At 49.2% G+C, this 17660-nt stretch overlaps 1 protein-coding gene across 3 annotated transcripts; it reads left to right on the top strand.

Annotated features, from left to right (window-relative positions):
- Nucleotides 1–1166: 1166 nt before the first annotated feature.
- Nucleotides 1167–16226, top strand: DELE1 (DAP3 binding cell death enhancer 1). 3 transcript variants are annotated; one of them, XM_032844235.1, is made up of 13 exons: nt 1168–1314; nt 1983–2100; nt 2195–2318; nt 4685–4832; nt 5785–5946; nt 6205–6293; nt 6393–6489; nt 9128–9270; nt 10105–10263; nt 10344–10436; nt 12646–12811; nt 13340–13579; nt 15990–16226. In XM_032844235.1, the coding sequence occupies exons 1-12, from the start codon at nt 1284–1286 to the stop codon at nt 13576–13578; spliced, it is 1569 nt and encodes a 522-aa protein (XP_032700126.1). In that variant the 5' UTR covers nt 1168–1283; the 3' UTR covers nt 13579; nt 15990–16226. The 3 variants fall into 3 exon arrangements, with proteins under 3 accessions (XP_032700127.1, XP_032700126.1, XP_032700125.1); XM_032844234.1 differs by lacking the exon at nt 15990–16226 and adding an exon at nt 14592–15171; XM_032844236.1 differs by lacking the exons at nt 10105–10263; nt 10344–10436; nt 15990–16226 and adding an exon at nt 14592–15171 and having other exon boundaries at nt 1167–1314.
- Nucleotides 16227–17660: the final 1434 nt, after the last annotated feature.

Here is a 17660-nt window from a genome sequence, read left to right as displayed (position 1 = left end):
TAATCTTCAATTTCAGAGGGTATTTTTTCTATTTTATAGATGAAGAACCTGAGGCTTAAAGTGCCTAAGTAACCTGCCCAAGAACACATAGCTAGGAAGTAAGAGAGCTAGGCTTCAAACCATTTGTGGAATTCCAGAGGTCATTCTTAAAACACGGGATGGTGTATTCAGGGAGGTCACAAATGCTCTTTACTTAACTGTCTTCTCAGATTCTAGGATGGTGGCTGCCATATGGCTTAAATATTGTTGAATAAATACAACTGTCTTGTCATGCCAAGGTCTAAAAGTAGGTGATCCCAGTGAACTGTTACACCAGGTGTAGACTTCACCCAACCATAAGTCATGTACCTGGGGGAAAGGAGGGTGGAAGTCCAAGCATCTTACATTTGAATGAGTTCCTTTATAGATTCGTGTGGTGAAAGCAGAACCATTCTCTTCCACACAGAATAATGCATAGATAACACTGGGTGGGTCTGCGGCAGGCTTTGATTAACAGGTGTTTGTGTGTGCGGTGGGGGGTGAGGGAGACTCCTCTTAGGTATTTGGAAAGCAGCTTCCGCGGTTCCTCTTGAGCCTGCAAGGACTAGTCGAGATCACTCCATCAGATCCTATTATGGCGCAGGCTGAGCCCCAAACAGGAAAAGGGGTCGTGCGGAGGCTACACGGTGACACACACCTGAGCCACAACTGGAACCCCGGAATCAGAACGCTGCCTTTTTTCAATCGCCTACCCTTTCGGTCCAGGCCACATCTCTAGTAGCGGGTCTTGGACGGGAAAGCTCGGACTACGAGCTTCTCTCGTTGGACCCTTGAGCTCCTCTCCTTCAGCCACTGGCCCTGGTTACTTGTCCAGTGAGGGACTGGTGTCTACAAAGTTGTCCGGCACAGGCGCGACCGACCTGCGCGACCGAGACCCCCAGCCCCGCCTCTCCACAGTTTCGTTTCTGACGTGGTTCGGCTCCGCCACCTGCGAAGCCCCGGGCTGCGCGCTCTCCCAGATCTCGCGCGGGCGGCGAGCGACGCCTCTTCCAGGGGGAAGTGGGGCCCACATCCATGTCCTTGCTGCAGTTCACCTCCTCGCCAGCCCAAAACACGCCTACACCACCCCCCACTTCCTTTCGCGCAGCGCCCGGCCTTCCGGCTGTGCCCCTTTCTAATTGGCTGACTGAGTGTTTCCTCGGGACTCGGCCATTCGGAGGGCGCCAGAGCGGTCCCTCTAGCCACCGCCCCGTGGCCGGCCCTCGGTCTTAGGACTGCGAGTTCTCTATGCTGTTGGCGACGGCATGTGGCGCCTCCCGGGACTCTTGGGCCGCGGTAAGAGGCGTCGGAGCCGCGGGTCGTGAGGCAGCTGAGATCCTGAACTGGAGAAGGAAGACCGGCCATGAAGACTGAACCGAAGCCTCAGCAGGCGGGGTTGAAGTTGAGGGAAGGCGGAGTCTAAGTGGGCGGGGCTACACCCGCCTGTCAGGGCTGCGGAATTCGAGGTGTGGGTGGGGCTCCTGGGAAGAGGGTGGAGCGTAGAGCCACGGAAATGGGTGGGGCTATTGGAAGGGGAGGAGTCAAATAGCCCGGTCTTGGAGACCGAAAGACAAGTACGGCCGGTGGAGTAGGCGGAGCCAATGAAAAGAGGCGGGATTTAGAGACGGAGCCTTCAAACACTAAGCGAGGTTGTGTGTAACTGCCGGGTAATTTTATTATGACAGTGATCGTCAGCCCTGGGAGGATTTCAGAGTCACCTGGGGAGCATTTTCCAAAATATGCCCTGAATGATCCTGGTTTATTGGTTTTGGATGGCACCTCAGAAACTGCACTAAGCAAGAGTCCCCGTATGTCCTTGTCTAAGAACAGTAGAGGCAGCCCGCCAGTGATTCCTGGGTTCCTGGGGTGTGGCTCTGTCAAGCGGACAGAGGAAAGATGGGTGGGGCCTCCACTGCCTGAGTTCTGTTTATGTCAAGGTGACTGATTTTTGTTGTTCTACACAGCTCTTCCCCGTCTGCTGGGACCTGGCCTCCGGGGGGTGACCCCCAAGTCCACTTACCCAGATGGGCCGCAGGCTGCCTCCTCCTCCAACCCGCTGGTCCCTGTGCCCAGCTTTGACAGGTGAGATACTCCCATTCTGTCACCCATCTCTTCCTCCGGCCTCCTTCTCCTCCCACTTGGGCTAGAACTTGATAGTCTTTCTTGCCTCATCTAGGTCAGGCCCCCATGGCCCAGGCCCAGGCACAAACAGGGGCCCAAGGTCCCATGGATGGAAGGATGCCTTCCAGTGGATGTCTTCCCGTGTTTCCCCAAACACCTTGTGGGATGCCGTATCATGGGTAAGGCTTCCCCTGTCCTGTCCTTGCCTTTCTGTGTGGATGAGAATGATCCTGCATGGAAATATAGTCTAGAAACAAGAGCTAGGCCATCAGTGTTCCCACACTCAAAATTTGAGTAATCCATGGCATTGGAGCATGTTTGGTGAGGTATTGCTGCTCCCCTTCTCCCTGCCCTCTTCTTCCTTTCATTCAGTAAAAATGTGTTTAACACCTCTGAGCATTTTTGTTAGGCACTAGTGATGCAATGGAGAGCAAGGTAGATATGATTCTTACCTTGATGAAGCTTACAATGAATAATACTAAATAGCTGACATTTTATGTATTAATGAAATATTATATATGCATTATCATTTTTAATCCTTAAAAAAATCTTGAAAGGAAATATAATCTCCATTTTATAGATAAGGGAACTCGGGCTCTGAAACTTTAGGTAACATGCTTAAGGTCATACAGCTATGAAATAAAGAAACCATATTTATTCTGGAGCTCATGATCTTAGCTACAAGGCTCTACAGCTTATTGTTTATTTCTCTGTGTACTTTAATTTTGTCTTTCTCCCTTAATGAAGATGTAAGCTCTATGGGGACAGAGACTGTAACTTGTCTTTGCCACTGTACACAGCACTTATTGTAATAAAGAAGTATTTGAGTGTACACAGAAAGGGACAGGGAAATGCTAGTACAGATCCTCGTATATGATAATTGCTCAGAAAATATTTGTTGGGGCGCCTGGGTGACTCAGTTGTTAAGCGTCTGCCTTTGGCTCAGGTCATGATCCCAGGGTCCTGGGATCGAGCCCCGCATCAAGCCCTGCATCAAACCCTGCATTGGGCTCCCTGCTCCATGGGGGAGCATGCTTCTCCCTCTTCCACTCCCCCTGCTTGTGTTCCCTCTCTCGCTGTGTCTCTCTCTGCCAAATAAATAAATAAAATTTAAAAAAAAGAAAAAAGAAAATATTTGTTGACTCTCCCATAGGTCAGTTGACTCTGACCTATAAAGTCAGGTGCTCAGTAGCGAACACGAGGTCCAACAAGGCAGAATGTTTGCCATCTAGGTTCTGCACACATCACTTTTGTGTCTGTCACATCTTATTCCTATCACTTTCATGCTGTATACTTTGGGCAAGTAACTTGACTTCCCTGAGCCTCAGTTGTCTCATTATAAATTGGTGTTATCAGCAGAATGGAGCCTAGAATGTCTCTGTGGCAAGGCCAGTTCTCTCTGTGGAGCTGTGGACTAGGGCCATAGCATACCCTGGAGAGCAGAGCATTTCCCCAATTTGTTGAAGACCTGAGCCCTAGAGCAATTCCACAGTGGGTCCCTTTGGAAACTGGGTCTGGATTCCAGGGGTCCTGATGCCATCCCTCAGCTCTGTCACTGTTGACCATGTGAAAGGGCCTGGGTACAATCTGTCCCCACTGCCATGGATACATGTCCCTGTTATTACGTACTGGCACCTTCTCTTCCTTCTGGTCTCAGTTCACACATCACCCCTCCAAAAGAGGCTTTCTTTGATGCCCTATTTTCTCAGACCTCCCTCTTATGCTCTGTGAAAACTCCTGATTTGTTTTGTTTTGTTGGCATTTAGCATAACTTGTAGTTATTGTGTTTATATTTCTGTGTACTCAAAATCTGTCTTTCTCCCTCAGTGAAAATGTAAACTCTATGAGGACAGAGACTATAACTTATCTCAGCCAGTGTACTCAGTGCCTGTTGTAATAAATAACTATTTGGGTGTTCACAGGAAGGGAAGGGGAAAACCAAGCAGTCACTGGGCTAGGAGCTAACTTAGGTCTTCCACAGACCTATCAGAGAAGAGATACCGAGACACTTTCAGCAGACCTGTACCTGTGACTGCATCTCTGGTGGGGTGGCTTGGGCAGAGGGAGGGGAAGACTTGTGCCCCAGGCTACAGAAGGAGAGTGAACCTGATGGGGAACTCTGACCTGTTACTATAATTGTGGCCAAGCCCCAGCTTACCACATTATCCTTTTGCCTGCTTAGGCTTTATTTATTCATTAACTTATCATGCATTTGATAAATACATGTGTATATTTATTAGTACTATATCTTAGTACTCTCTTAGGCTCTGGGGATACATTGGTGAGCAAAACACACACGATTCCTGCCCTCATGGGGCTTAGAGACTAACAGGAGAGACAGAGCTTAGGTAAATAATTGTCGAGGTGATTGTTGAAGCCCCAGTGTGACCAGGGCTCTATAGGGGAAGTTTGGGCACTGGGAGATTAGTTGGCCTCAGCCAGGAGTTTGGAAAGACTTCTCGAGGAAATGATGTTTGAGCTGAAGGGTGAGACTGAAGGAGGTGACTGGTGCAGAACTGGGTCTCTGATGTGCTGTCTTTTCCAGGGCACTCTGGCTGTGCTGGCCCTGCAGCTGGCAAGGCAGATCCACTTCCAGTCGTCCCTGCCAGCAGGACCTGGGCAAGCGGGGTGCTGCTCTTGGCGCAGTCCCCTGGACCGTTTCCTCTCATCTCCCTTGTGGCATCCGCGCTCCTGTGAGTTCTCAGTCCCAGGGACAGCAGGGCTAGGCTGGGAGTTTCTCTGGGCCAGGAAGTGTCTCTGGACACACCTCAGGAAAAGAGCCATCAGCAGCTCCTTGCCTTTCCTATCTGAAGTCAGAGGAAAGGGAATGTGAGGAAGTTCTATCCGCCCAGGGTGTGGGCCACACCTGCTCTTCAGTGTCCTCCTATGTCCTCCCCTCACCTTCCATGGAGGGAGCCCCACAGGGATCCAGGCTACTTCAGATCCTGGGTGTGGCTTCCTGCTTACCCCTGAGCCAGTTGGGTCATTCTCTGGTTAGTCATTCATGAATAAGTGAATCTTCATTGAATAGCTATCATGTAGTATGGTACCCAGGCAGTACAACCCAAGTGGTTAAGACCCTGGAGTTAGTGCCAGGGTTCAAGCCCCCGAGCTGTCGCATACTAGTCTTGTGTTCCTGAACAAGTCACTTTTAACTTCCTTGTGCCTCAGTTTTGTCATCTATAAGATGGGGTAACAATAAAAATCTACCTCATAGGTTTCTTGGAAGAAGTAAATGAGTTAATACATATCAAAGAGTTAAAACAGTGCCTTGCACATAGTAAGTACCCAGAAAGTATTAGTTTAAGTTCTTGTTCTTACGATTACAATCAAGATCCATATTATCATCAAAGTGCTAGGTGCTGGGGCTACAGTAGTGACTAAGGTAGATGCCTCCATGCTACTGGAAAAATCTAGGCAGAGGAATGATTTATACCCAGAGCAGGTGATAGGATAAATGACGGCCACTCTGGACCCCTACAGATAGAAGCCAGCAAACGAAATGGAGGAGGGAGGTCGGGGTGTGTGAAGGAGGTGACAGGAGATTCCACGTTCTTCCCCCAAACCTTGGGGAACCCTTAGGCCAGCTCAGGCAGACCAAGCTGATCCCCTCCTGATGGGACTGCTCTTATGGGGTCTTTCCAGCACTTCGGAGACACATCCTCCCCAGCCCTGATGTCCCAGCTTCCAGGCATACTGGTCCCAGGGAACCCAGGCTGGGCCAGGAAGAATGCTCCACTCAGCCCGAGAACCTCTCTTCACACAGCTCCTTGAGGGCATCTGGTCCTCAGGGCCCTTGTGAGGAAGGTATGTTTCTACCTCCTATAATCAGCCAAAGGTGGGGGCGGGGGGGGGGAATTGGGCAGATAGACCATTGTTGGTGCATATGCCGGATGAGGGGATTGTCGTTCGTGTAGGGCACCTGCTTTCTGGGCACTTCGGAATGAATTTGTTATCTGGTAGTGGCGCTGGCTGGAGGGGTTGGGGAGACTGGGACAGGGAGGGAAAAGGAGAAACCACACTTTCTGCTTTGCCCTGACTGGGTGTCACCCATTTTCCTTGCAGATCCCAGTGATCTCAGCTTCCTGCCCACCAGTGGTAACTTCCAACCCAGGGCAGAGCCAGCCCAGCTTCAGCCCACTGCAGAAAAGCAGGTATTGTTCAGATTTGGCCTCCACATCCTCGTAACATTCCCCTGGGCAGGTAGCAGTTCTGGTGAACCATCCCATGGTGAGTCTTTATTTCTTCCCCAGGAACAAGAGAAGTCAAAAGCTCTTTCCCTCGAGGAGGCTGTGATGTCCATTCAGCAGCTCTTCCAGCTCACCGTTTCCATTGCTTTCAACTTCCTGGGTAACTGGGTGGACCTTGCTTCAAGGCGGGTGGATGGGAAAATGGAAAGGCTTTGGGGCTGGTCAAACAGAGTTACGGTAGGGAGTGCTTCAAACCAGAGAGAATTTTTTTTCGCCCAGGTAGTTAGACCAAATCTGGCATGGTGGCACAGTCAAGTCAGGGACCCATCCTCTTGATTCTGTCATTCTTAAAACTGGCTTCCATCTCAAGGTCCAGTTTGGCCGTTCTGGCTTTTTTCTGGAAGGGGAAAGGTGGGAAAGCTAAAGGATCACTCCTTTGCAACCTGCAAGTTGTATAAATCATTGTCCAGAGTATAGGCTTATGGCCATGCCTACTTGCAGAGGAGACTGGGAAATGTAATCTGTAACTGAATGACCAGGTGCTTACCTGAAAATTCTGTTACCGTGTAAGAAGGAGAAGAGAAATCTTGGAGGATACCTTGCATTTTCTGACACATCTAGGCAAGAACAAGCTCCTGAGGTCTGGAGCAGGCCCTCAAATACGCAGACAGGAGCACTTTACCCACATCTGGAGACTCCAGGTGCCCCTCCAATGTCTGTCCTATTCTCCATGGTGACTTGGCTTAAGTTTCAGGCCTTTTAATGTGGCGACTCAGATAACTGGCAGATGGGTGAGAAGCTGGGATTCATTCAGTACAAATTTCACCTTTTGCTAGGCCCTATTTTAGGTTTTAGGGATACAGTGATTCATAAGACAGAGTCCTTACTCTGATGGATCTGACATGTGAATCAAGGTGGTGGTGGGGGCGGGGGAGAAAAACAATAAGTTGGCAAACAAGAGAATTTCCAGTAGTGGTAAATGTTATAGAGAAAGGTAAATAGGGGAGTGTGTCAGTGACTTGGGGAAGTCCTCACTGATGGGAAGAACTTTGTGCTAAGGCCTGACTGACAAAACAAGCTAGTCTTGTTTCCATCCAGAGAAAGAGCTATCCAAACAGAGGGAACAGCAAGTACAAAGGTCCTGAGACAGGATTGAGTTTTGCTTGTTAAAGGAACAAAAGAAAGGTGAGTGTGGCTGGGACTTCGAGATCACCAGGAGTTTAGAAAAAGATGAAGTCAAGAAGCAAGGAGGGGCCAGATCAGGCAAGGCCTTCAGAGCCACAGAGGAGTGTGGTTTTTTGAAGCAAGATAAGCCAATGGAGGTTTTACACTGGAGCAGGAGGGGGGACCATCACATGATCTGAATTACTTTTTCAGATTTCTCTGGTTGTTGTATGGACAGTCGTGGAGTGCAGAGATGTCAGAGGAAACAGGAGGCTAGGTTGGAGCTGTTGCTGATAGCATAGCAAAGCCTCATGGTGGCTTGGTTTTGATTAGGGGCAGAAGAGAAAGAAGAGAGATGGATCAGGGAGCCAGCGGGGTGGGGGGAATGGGCTCAGGGTGGTATCCTTCGCCCTCTTTAGTCTTCTGAAGGACAGAGGGCTCTGTGAATCCTGGACAGCGAATTTTCAGGTAGCAGGGAGGTGACTTTAATTCACTGTGGGCTGAATGGAACCTGGCTTCTGCCTCATTAGCTTTTTGTGATTTTGATGGGCAGATAGTCTCTTCTGAGAATTTTCTTGCCCATTCCTTCATTCATATATTCATTTATTCAGCAATGCTAAGCAGTGTGGCAGAACACAAAGGGAGCATAAGCCATAATCATATTTTGCATTTGTATAGAGCTTTCACCCAATGCAAAGTTATTTCTTCTACATTCTTTTTCTGCTTCTGCCTCCAGGATTTTGCAGTCTAATTGAGGAGACAGGGCTTGTACTCTGGAAACAGTCTAGTTCAGAGAAAAAAGCCTGTATATTAAGTAAATGCCAAAAGAGTGTTTAAAGCCTGAGTGTGGTCTGAAGGTTCCAGAGAAACAGGATGGGAAGGCCTGACAGTGGAGGCAGAGAGATACCCGAGGCAGGAGAACATCAGGAAAAGGTTTGAATGGGAACTCGGGGACTTGACTGCACCCAGCCCTGTCTCTGTTTTTCATTTGTTTCTTTGTTTCTTTGGATGAAACAAAGCACATGGGCTTGGTTGTCGGACATCCCTGAGTTCATCTGTCTTGTAGTTCTTATATTCTCTCTGTTGAGGTCCTCCTAAAGCAGGATTAACAGTATCAGCTGTTATCAGTTACATTTAGTTGGTTACAAGCAGCTCGAACCCCCTCTGGCTAGCTTAAGCACAGAAGGAATCCGTTGGGATCTGTTGACTTGCCATGTGTCAGAAAGAACAAGAATGAGGGGGGCAGTGACTTAGGGACAGTGTCTTCAGAGTGCTGCTTTCAGAATAAACCCTCAAAAGCTGTTTCTCTCATGCCTCAACCAGGTTAAGATTCCAATTCCTGAGTGAGGGACTTATTGGTGGGGAAGAGCACAGTACATCGATTGGTAGCATGTGGAGTGGGGGAAGGGGGAGGGTCTCCTCCCAAAGGGAGACTGGGATGCTGTCACCAAGAGGAGGATGTTGTATAGGAGGACAGAAGCCACTGAGGTCTTTGGCAAACCAGTGGAACATTTGGAGGATGGAAACATGCAAAGTATCTAGCACCAAAAAGCAAGGAAGCAGCCTATGAGTTGGCCAAGGATGTGAGGAAGTTCACAGAGAAAGCTGTATTTCCACCCTTTGCTTTCTTATAGGCACAGAGAACATGAGGAATGGGGACTACGTGGCAGCCTTTTCTTACTTCCAGAAAGCAGCAGACCATGGCTACAGCAAAGCACAATACAACGTGGGCTTGTGTCACGAGCATGGCAGAGGCACCCCCAAGGACCTGGGCAAGGTACCAGACCTTCTCTCTGTCCTAGGCCTGTCCACCATGTTGCACTGTCGAGAGGTGACCTCCAGAAATGAGCAGTGGGCAGGGCTTGGGGAGAGTTCAGCTTCTGTCTCTCAGACACAAGAGAAGAAGAAGCTCCTAACTTCTAGGAATTTAGACTCAAAAGGAGTCAGGGACCTTGTTGGTCTTCTTTGTAGCTGTATCGTCGGGACCTAGAACCTTACCTTGGCGAATGGATTAATTCATTCTAAACAAGTAGGAAAGTAGACTAAGATGTTCTATACAAGAGTGAATTTCTTAGAATTGTGTATGATAGCAAAAGAAGAGGGAAGCAATTTGAAGTTCCTTCCATAGTGTGTTGGTTTATAATATCTATGTGGGTCTTAAAAATAATGGGCTAGGTCTATATTTACTGGCAGGGAAAGATATTCTCTGTGTGTTAAGTGAAAAAATAGGTTACAAAATTGTGAATGTTGTTCTCTGTCTCTCTGTTTATTTTTCCCTGTTATACACACATACATTTATATACGTCTGTGTGTGTGAATGTGTATGTGTGTGGGTATAAACACATGTGTGTGGGGGAAGAAATTTGCAAAACTGTGAACTAAAAGGTAAGCCGAGAATGATCTTTAGAAGGCAGAATCTCTTGGGATTTCATGTTTCTATTTTCAGTTTATCTGTATTTTGAAATCTGGGTTTATCTGTATTTCCTGACTAATCTCTATGGATTAGGTTCTATTTAATTAAAATAATTTTTACAAATTTCATTCGAAGGGAAAGCTGGCTTGCAGGGGTACCTGCTAACTTAGGGAGGGGGGGTCTCTCCCTTTGTCCCAGGCAGTCCTTTCCTACCAGCTGGCTGCCAGCCAGGGCCACAGGCTGGCTCAGTACCGCTACGCCAGGTGTCTGCTGCAAGGCCTGGCCTCCGAGGGGGCACCTAAGCGGCAGAGGGCAGTGTCCATGCTGAAGCAGGCTGCTGACTCGGGCTTGAGAGAGGTGAGTGCCCAGGCGGGGTGTCTCCTGGAGCACATGGGGCCAGGAAGGGACCAACATTTCTCCTTCTTCCCTGGCCATAGGCTCAAGCTTTCCTCGGGGTGCTTTTCACCAAGGAGCCACACCTGGATGAGCAGAACGCTGTGAAATACTTTTGGCTTGCAGCCAACAATGGGGTAGGACATCTCCAGCGTCCCACCATGTTGGGGGATCGAGTCTGAGGAAGGAGGGGATTTGGGAATTGGTACCGAGCCCCAGGATGCACAGGATACGGTTGACAGGGACACATGGGGTGGGCTGGTTTCAACTCTTAACTGTCACTGACTTACTGTGTGACCCCTGGGCAGGTCTAGTGGCACACGGGAGCTGGCTTACACCAGTCTGCAAGAGGTGCTGGGGGAGGCCTTAAAATCAGCTGTGGGAGGAGTGTGTGCCATACAGAAGGGACTCAGGACTACAAAGCAGGGCTGGTTTCACTGGACAGCCCGTGATTACATTTATCAGCACACGACTAGGCTGGTGGCTTCTTGTTTCCCTTGTCGCAGGCTGCCTCACCTGTCTGCTGCTTCTCAAGGTGGTTGTTGTTGTTGTTGTTGTAGTTGTGAGGAGCCCAGTGTACCTAAGGTAACAGGTGTGCAAGCGAGCACTTGGTAAGTGGTGCACAAGGAAGGTGCGTCCTCATGAGCTGTGTGGTTCAGGGAAGTCAGAAGACACGGAGCAGTTTGGGGGTGGCGACACATGTAGGGGGGTATTGCCGCCCAGCCTGTAGGACTCAGAGTATATCCTCCAGAGTATTAGTTCCAGGCGGTATTTGTAAGTAATCCTGGGGAAAACATGGTCCAAGGGGTTTGGAAATACTGAGCCAACCAGCTGTCTTCAATGCAGGAGATCTCAGAGCTTTCTCTCTGTGCTGATCACCAAAAGGGCATCTCTGGTTTGCTGTACTCCTCAAGTGTACTTGACCAGGATTTTTTTTTTTGGTGTGGCCTCTTGGAGGACCAGGAGTACTGGATTAACTCAAGCCATGGCCTTGGATGAGAATTGCCCTGCAGAGGGGCTCCTCTGTGTTTTTGGGCCAGCACAATGATAGCTTCATCAAACTCTTGGGCATCAGAATACTTTCTTATTTTTACTTGGTGTTATCTGTCGTTGCCTCGAAAGGGGGGCGATGTCACTCACCAGTACTGCCTCTGCGCCTGCCTTCCTTGATAGAGCCCCAGGACCTTCTCGGGCTGAGGGTGCCTTACATCCCTCATGAGCTGGACAAGCCTGGGGGCCCCTTGGCCTGCTTTAGTCACCCAGCATGCTAGGAGATATGCACAAAGTGTGCTGGGCACAGTCCTCACACTCACCCACTCCAGCAGGAACTGGGTCTCTGTAGGTTTGTGCTGAGCAGTGTGGCAGGGTGGGAGTTTTGGACTTATGAGTGTCCAGGGCTGGCCATGAGCCCACCATATTTGTGACGTAGACTTTGATGCGCATGTGACAGAAACTCGGTCCAGAAATTTGACACTGGAAGGTAGAAGAGGAATGGGACCGTGGTTGGGAATCCACAGAGTATTTTGTTTTTTTTAAGTTGGGGGCTTGAATATAACAATAATATTCCACCAGAGAGGGCAAGATTAATGATGGGGGCAAATAAAGGTATGAAAATAATAATAACAGTAATCTAAGCATTATTCATGTATTAATGTATGTTATCCTTGTAACAATGCAGTAAGGTAGGTACTGTTACAATTTCATACTTGATAGATGAGGAGACTGAGGCACAGAGGCGTGGAGTACTTGCCTAAGGTTCCTCCACTGTAATTGGTGGAGCTGGGATTGGAACCCAGGCAGTCTGCCTCTATAGGTTGTGCTCTGCAGCCCTACCTGTTCCTAGTTGTCAGGGAAGAGAGGATTCAGAACCTTTTAATCTTTCAAACGGGGAACATTCTCTGGACTGTATGTTTTGCAGGGCCTCAGTAGAGGTTCAGAAGGCATGCAGGGCCTTTGGGAAGCTTAGCCTACCCTCTCGCTTCTGGCTCTTTCAGCTGAAGTAGGAACCTGACTCCCGGGTTCCCCGTACTTAGGCTGGCTGCTCCCTGTGGCCCTCATGTCTGCCCGCCTTCTGCACCAGCCTCGGCCAGAGAAGCAGCCATGCTGCTCTGGCTCGAATCTCCCTGGACAGAAGGATCCCCAGCTCCTCTGTGTTGGGCAAACTCCAGGCCTCTGGCTTTTTGTACTTGTGATCCCTTGGTCCAGAGAGGGCCAAGACTGGGCCTTGAACCTGCACAGATGAAGCCCCGGCTTGTCTGACTGCTCCACTTTCCTCCTGCCTTTGCATTTCAGTTCTTCACTCCTGCAGGTGTACACATCTCTGTGTCTGTCCATCTTCCCCTTTAGGACTCACAGAGCAGGTACCACTTGGGAATTTGCTTTGAGAAGGGCCTTGGTGTGCGGAGGAACCTGGGAGAGGCTGTGAGATGTTACCAGCAATCCGCGGCTCTGGGCAATGAACCTGCCCAGGAGAGGTTGCAGACCCTCTTTTCCATGGAGGCAGCAGGTAAAGGTGCGTGTCGAAGCCAACAGGTTCTCTCCCATGAGCTGATTACCCTGTGACAGAGAAGGGGGTGGCTTGGTCCGCTTGCCATTTCCTGCCTCAGTAACGGGTAAGAGTATAGCTTTTTGAGACAGACACGCCTGAGTTTTAACCTCTGCTCTGTCACTGAACTTGGACTTGGTGTCTTTGAGCCTTAGGTTCTTCACTTCTGAAAGTGAGGGTACTACTGGTACCTCCGTCACTGGGTTGTAAGGATTAAATGGGATGACTCTAGAGGGTTCAGCACAACCTAGCACAGAGCAGGTATTGAATAAGTGGGAGCTAATCTGATAATTTTTTCAGGAGAGACAGTCTCCCAAGATACTGCCTCATTGCCCTGAATTACCCTTCAAGTCCTCTGAGAGTCCTGCTCACTCATGAGTCACTCGGGCAAGCCTGGGTTAACAATGCTAGAGCCCACTAAGTCCTTGAAGAAGTCCTTGCTCTGAAGTAGGAACCCACAGTATGAGTAAGAGCTGCTCTTGTTTCTCCTCACAGCCCTGGGGACCAGCGACCTGGCAGTTAAAGGATTGAAGTCCTTCTCCAGTCCCTCCCTCCACAGCTTCAACACTCTGCTGGCAGGGGCCTCCCACCTCCCACACGCCTCGAGCACAGGGAACCTTGGCCTCCTCTGTAGAAGTGGGCGTCTCAGAGCCAGCCCTGGAGCCCCCAACATTGCTCTCCCCCCGTTCAGCTATCCCTTGGAAAGGAGTCTCGTCAGACTGGGTTTTGGCTAAGGTGAGATAAGACCTAGTCACTGGTGCCTCTCACTGGTGTTGGGGGGGAGGGCAGAGAGGTTGGCTGGTAAAAAAAAAAATGGTGTCAGTGTCCTTTTCCAAGACATGCCAGTGGAAGCTGAGGGTCTCAAGCAATTTCAAGTACATGGCCCATGAATGACTTTGACCTTTCCCCCAATTGGTAGCCTCCCAGATGAGAAGTGGAAACATCCACAGTGATTTCTGGTTCTGTGCACAAAAGGGATTCATTCAGTGACCTGTGAAAAAGTCTCCTGAAGGGTCCAGAGGCCCTGGACCTCACCTTAGCCTATGACCTTGAGTAAACCCCTTACCTATTTCCTCCCGTGCCTCAGTTTCCTCAGGCTCCGACTATATCAGTTTTTGCCAACATCTGATGTATGTGCCTCTGGTGGTTCATGAGAGGATTTTAGGTACTCAATATTTTCTATATTACTAATTGGATATTTAATAAATGGATAATTAATAATGTAAAAATGTGACTAGCACATCATGGTTTCACAGATATTAAAAATAATCCACTTAGGGGCACCTGGGTGGCTCAGTGGGTTAAGCCTCTGCATTCAGCTCCGGTCATGATCTCAGGGTCCTGGGATCGAGCCCCGTGTCGGGCTCTCTGCTCAGCAGGGAGGCTGCTTTCCCCTCTCTCTCTGCCTGCCTTTCTGCCTACTTGTGATCTCTGTCTGTCAAATAAATAAATGAAATCTTTAAAAAAATAAAATAAAATAAAAAAATAAAAATAATCCATTTAAAGAAAAACATTGTGAAATTGGATAAAGGGGAACACAGATCCGGAGAGGTGGCAAAAACCATGAGGGTGGTTCCATGAATGGCTAAAACTCAGAGAACACTTAATCAGGCCATTCTCAAGATGAGCCCCAATATTTGCTTTTATTCATCCCCTGTGGATTCATGATCATCTCCCATTTCACCTTTGATTTGGAAGGAACGAATTTCTTGCCTACATGCTTGCCGTATCTGCTTGACTTTTTCAGATCCTCTCACTTCAGCCCTACAGAAGGGAGCCTGTGGGTTCTCAGAGAGATACCACAACTTGAGCCCCAGAGCAGAGGCCAGTTGTCTTCTCAACTTCCCGAAGAACCTTAAGTACCTGCCCCAGCACAGTAAAGAAGAAAGTGTGTGAAGACCCAGGTCTGGGCCATTTCCTCTTGAAGCAGTGACCTGACCCACTACACTGTTTTCTCAGTTGTAAACCAAAGGCACTGGTGTCTGCCCTTCTACCCTGAGCCTATGTGGGGCATTTTGTGGCAGAAAGGACCTTGGTCCTCACTGAAGCCCAGGGAGGCGGAGTGGTGCCCATGGTTACACAGCTTTATGAGTCAGTAGGCTCCGAGAAGACCCAGGCCCCCTGACTCCTAGCCCAGGGCTCTTTTGTGCCTTTCACACTGTAGATTTACGTGAAAGTGTTCTTGTCATCTGGCCAGTGTGAGGGAGGAAGTGGAGACTGAGCGCCTGGAGATTTGCGCAGGGAAGTATAGATTTAGAGATCCTTGTTTGTGAAAGGTATGCCAGAAATGGATGAGAGTTTAATAAAATAGATATTGGATTATCTCATCACTCTTGCCCTTGAGTATGTTGGGGAGACCTGGGGGTTGGGCAGGGGGAGCTGAAAGCTGAGGCTCCAACCTCATTTCTAAACTCTCCATTAACCAATTTGAAGGGTCTTAAAAGCTTCTCCAAGAGAGAGACTTAGGAAAAAATGATTTCTGAGTCAACGCTAATGACTCCAATTACTGAATTTGTGCATAGCTGTTCCCTGGCTTCTGGATGTTAGCCCAAGTTCAATAGCATAGATGTGGTGGGGGTGGGAGTGGGGGAAGGACTGAGGATCAAACCCTCTAGTAACTGTTCAAATGGGAAAGACCACCCAGCTCCGCTAGTTGAGAGGTGGGAGGAATTGGGCGGGAGAAGGTTGTCCATGTTTCCCCCTCTGCTCCCTATCTCTCCCCCCTGCCCAACCCTGCCAACCTCTAGTGGGTCCTACCATACTCTTCTAGCACCTTCCTCTCACTACTGGCTTCCTCCAGCTCCAGCACCTCCCCCTGACAGCTGTTCCCTTTCCAGGGCTGCCTTGCACACTGGCCACCACCACCCCCACCCCACCCCCACCACCTTCCACTGCCATGCTGGTCCCCTTATGCAGTTGCCTTCCACAAATGGCTCCTTGGGATCTGGGACCTTGTTGTCTTTGTAATCTGGAATCCTCAGCACTTAGCACAGGGCCCCTTGCTGTTACGGGCTCCATATACACATTGGTTAAAGCTCAGGTTTTTACATTGTGCAATGCACTAATCTGTCTGCAAAAAAAAAAAAAAGGTTTCTGTGGTCAAATAAGTTTGGGAAATGCTGTACTAGACATCCCTTTTTTATAGATTCACAATGCACATCAGCATCTTTAAGGTTCCAAGAAGTCCTGCAGTGAAGAACTTGGTTAACCCTTTTCCAGCCTGAGCTGAGCACAGAGCCCTGCTCCATGCAGACTGCCCATCAACCCTCCTGAGGCACCTTCTGGAGACTGTCATTTCCTGCCCTCCTGCGGAGCCCAGCTCTTCAGCCTCTTCCCTTCCTGTTGTCATTCTGGGTTCCTGATTCCTTCCGGGGAGGGAGGGGCTTCACACAGCCCCAGGACAGTGGGTATCCTGTGTTGATGATCAGATGCCACCCTCCTTTCCTCCCAGTCATTATAAGTTAAGTACTGATTCAATTTGGGGTACCAGCCGTGGAGGTGGGATATTTTTAAGCTCTCCTGGTGGAGAGGGAGGATGGGAGAGTCATGAGAGAGGCGTTGTCAAGGGACCAAAAATCCTCGGCTGTTCGGTCTCTGCAGGCTCCACATGGCCCCAGGGGATGGGCTTCTTCCACAGATGGGGCCCTGCTGTGCTTTGCCATTAAAATTCCATTATTAATGACTCATCGTCATTGCCCTGAAAGGACATACTGAGGGGGAGGACAGGGAAGTGGTCCTAGCCTGGGTTAAAATACTGGGGGACCCAAGTCTGGGGACCTAGGGCCCTCAGCAATGAGACTTTTGTGCAATTCTCTGCTGCCTCAGTTTCCTTATCCAGAGATGCTGTTTTCAGGGAGTCCTGATGCTATAGTCGGAACAAGGCTGTTTAAGTCATTATATCTTCAGTGCTAATACAGTACAGGGTACTTAGTACATGTTCAGTAAATATTTATTCAAAGAATGTGTGGTTTTATGCATTGTCCCCCTCTCTACACAATACCTAGCACCAAGCCCAGCTAACACATAGTAGGTGCTTTAAATGTTGCACCAGTGTTTCTGTATACCCCCCACTGCTATTTCTGACACATAGCAATCACTCAATAAACACAAAGTATTTGTTGAACGAATGGTTTTTTCTTTTTTTTAAATATTTTATTTATTTGACAGACAGAGATCACATGTAGGCAGAGAAGCAGGCAGAGAGAGAGAGAGAGAGGAGGAAGAAGGCTTCCTGCTGAGAAGAGAACCCGATGCGGGGCTCGATCCCAGGACCCTGGGATCATGACCTGAGCTGAAGGCAGAGGCTTTAACCCACTGAGCCACCCAGGCGCCCCTGAATGAATGTTTTTGATCATGCCTCTCTCCTCTCCCTACCCATTACATTATACTCCCTCCTTAGTAGGAGCTGGAAAAGGCTGGCCTATTTTCTAGATGCATATTATGTGCCAGGCCGAGCCTGTGCTAAGACAACCTCCCTCCCTCTCCTGTTTTCCTGTGGGGATTGGGTTCTCTCCAGAGTCCCCTGGGTAGTGGTTGCCATCTCACGCTTGTTTCAGCCGGAGGAGAGGCAGGGTCAGTGAGCTGCCAAGCTGAAGTTGGGTGACAGACAGGAGGCTGCTATCAATCTCTGAGCTGCCCCCAGGCTCCAAGTGAACATTGCAGCGCACGCCTTGTGCTGGAGAATGGCTGACTATTGATAAAAAAAAGTCCCTCTACGCTTTCCAAATTAAGACGACATTTAACTGAGTGCTGGCTGGCTTTGCCTGCTCCCTCAGTCTCCCAGGGGAGAGAGCCCGTCTTGGCGAAAACTGTTCCG

Source organism: Lontra canadensis, unplaced genomic scaffold (genome assembly GCF_010015895.1).
Source record: "Lontra canadensis isolate GAN:19392208 unplaced genomic scaffold, GSC_riverotter_1.0 scaffold149, whole genome shotgun sequence".
In the NCBI taxonomy this organism is placed as follows: Eukaryota; Metazoa; Chordata; class Mammalia; order Carnivora; family Mustelidae; genus Lontra; species Lontra canadensis.
This window is presented reverse-complemented; position numbering and strand designations above follow the sequence as displayed.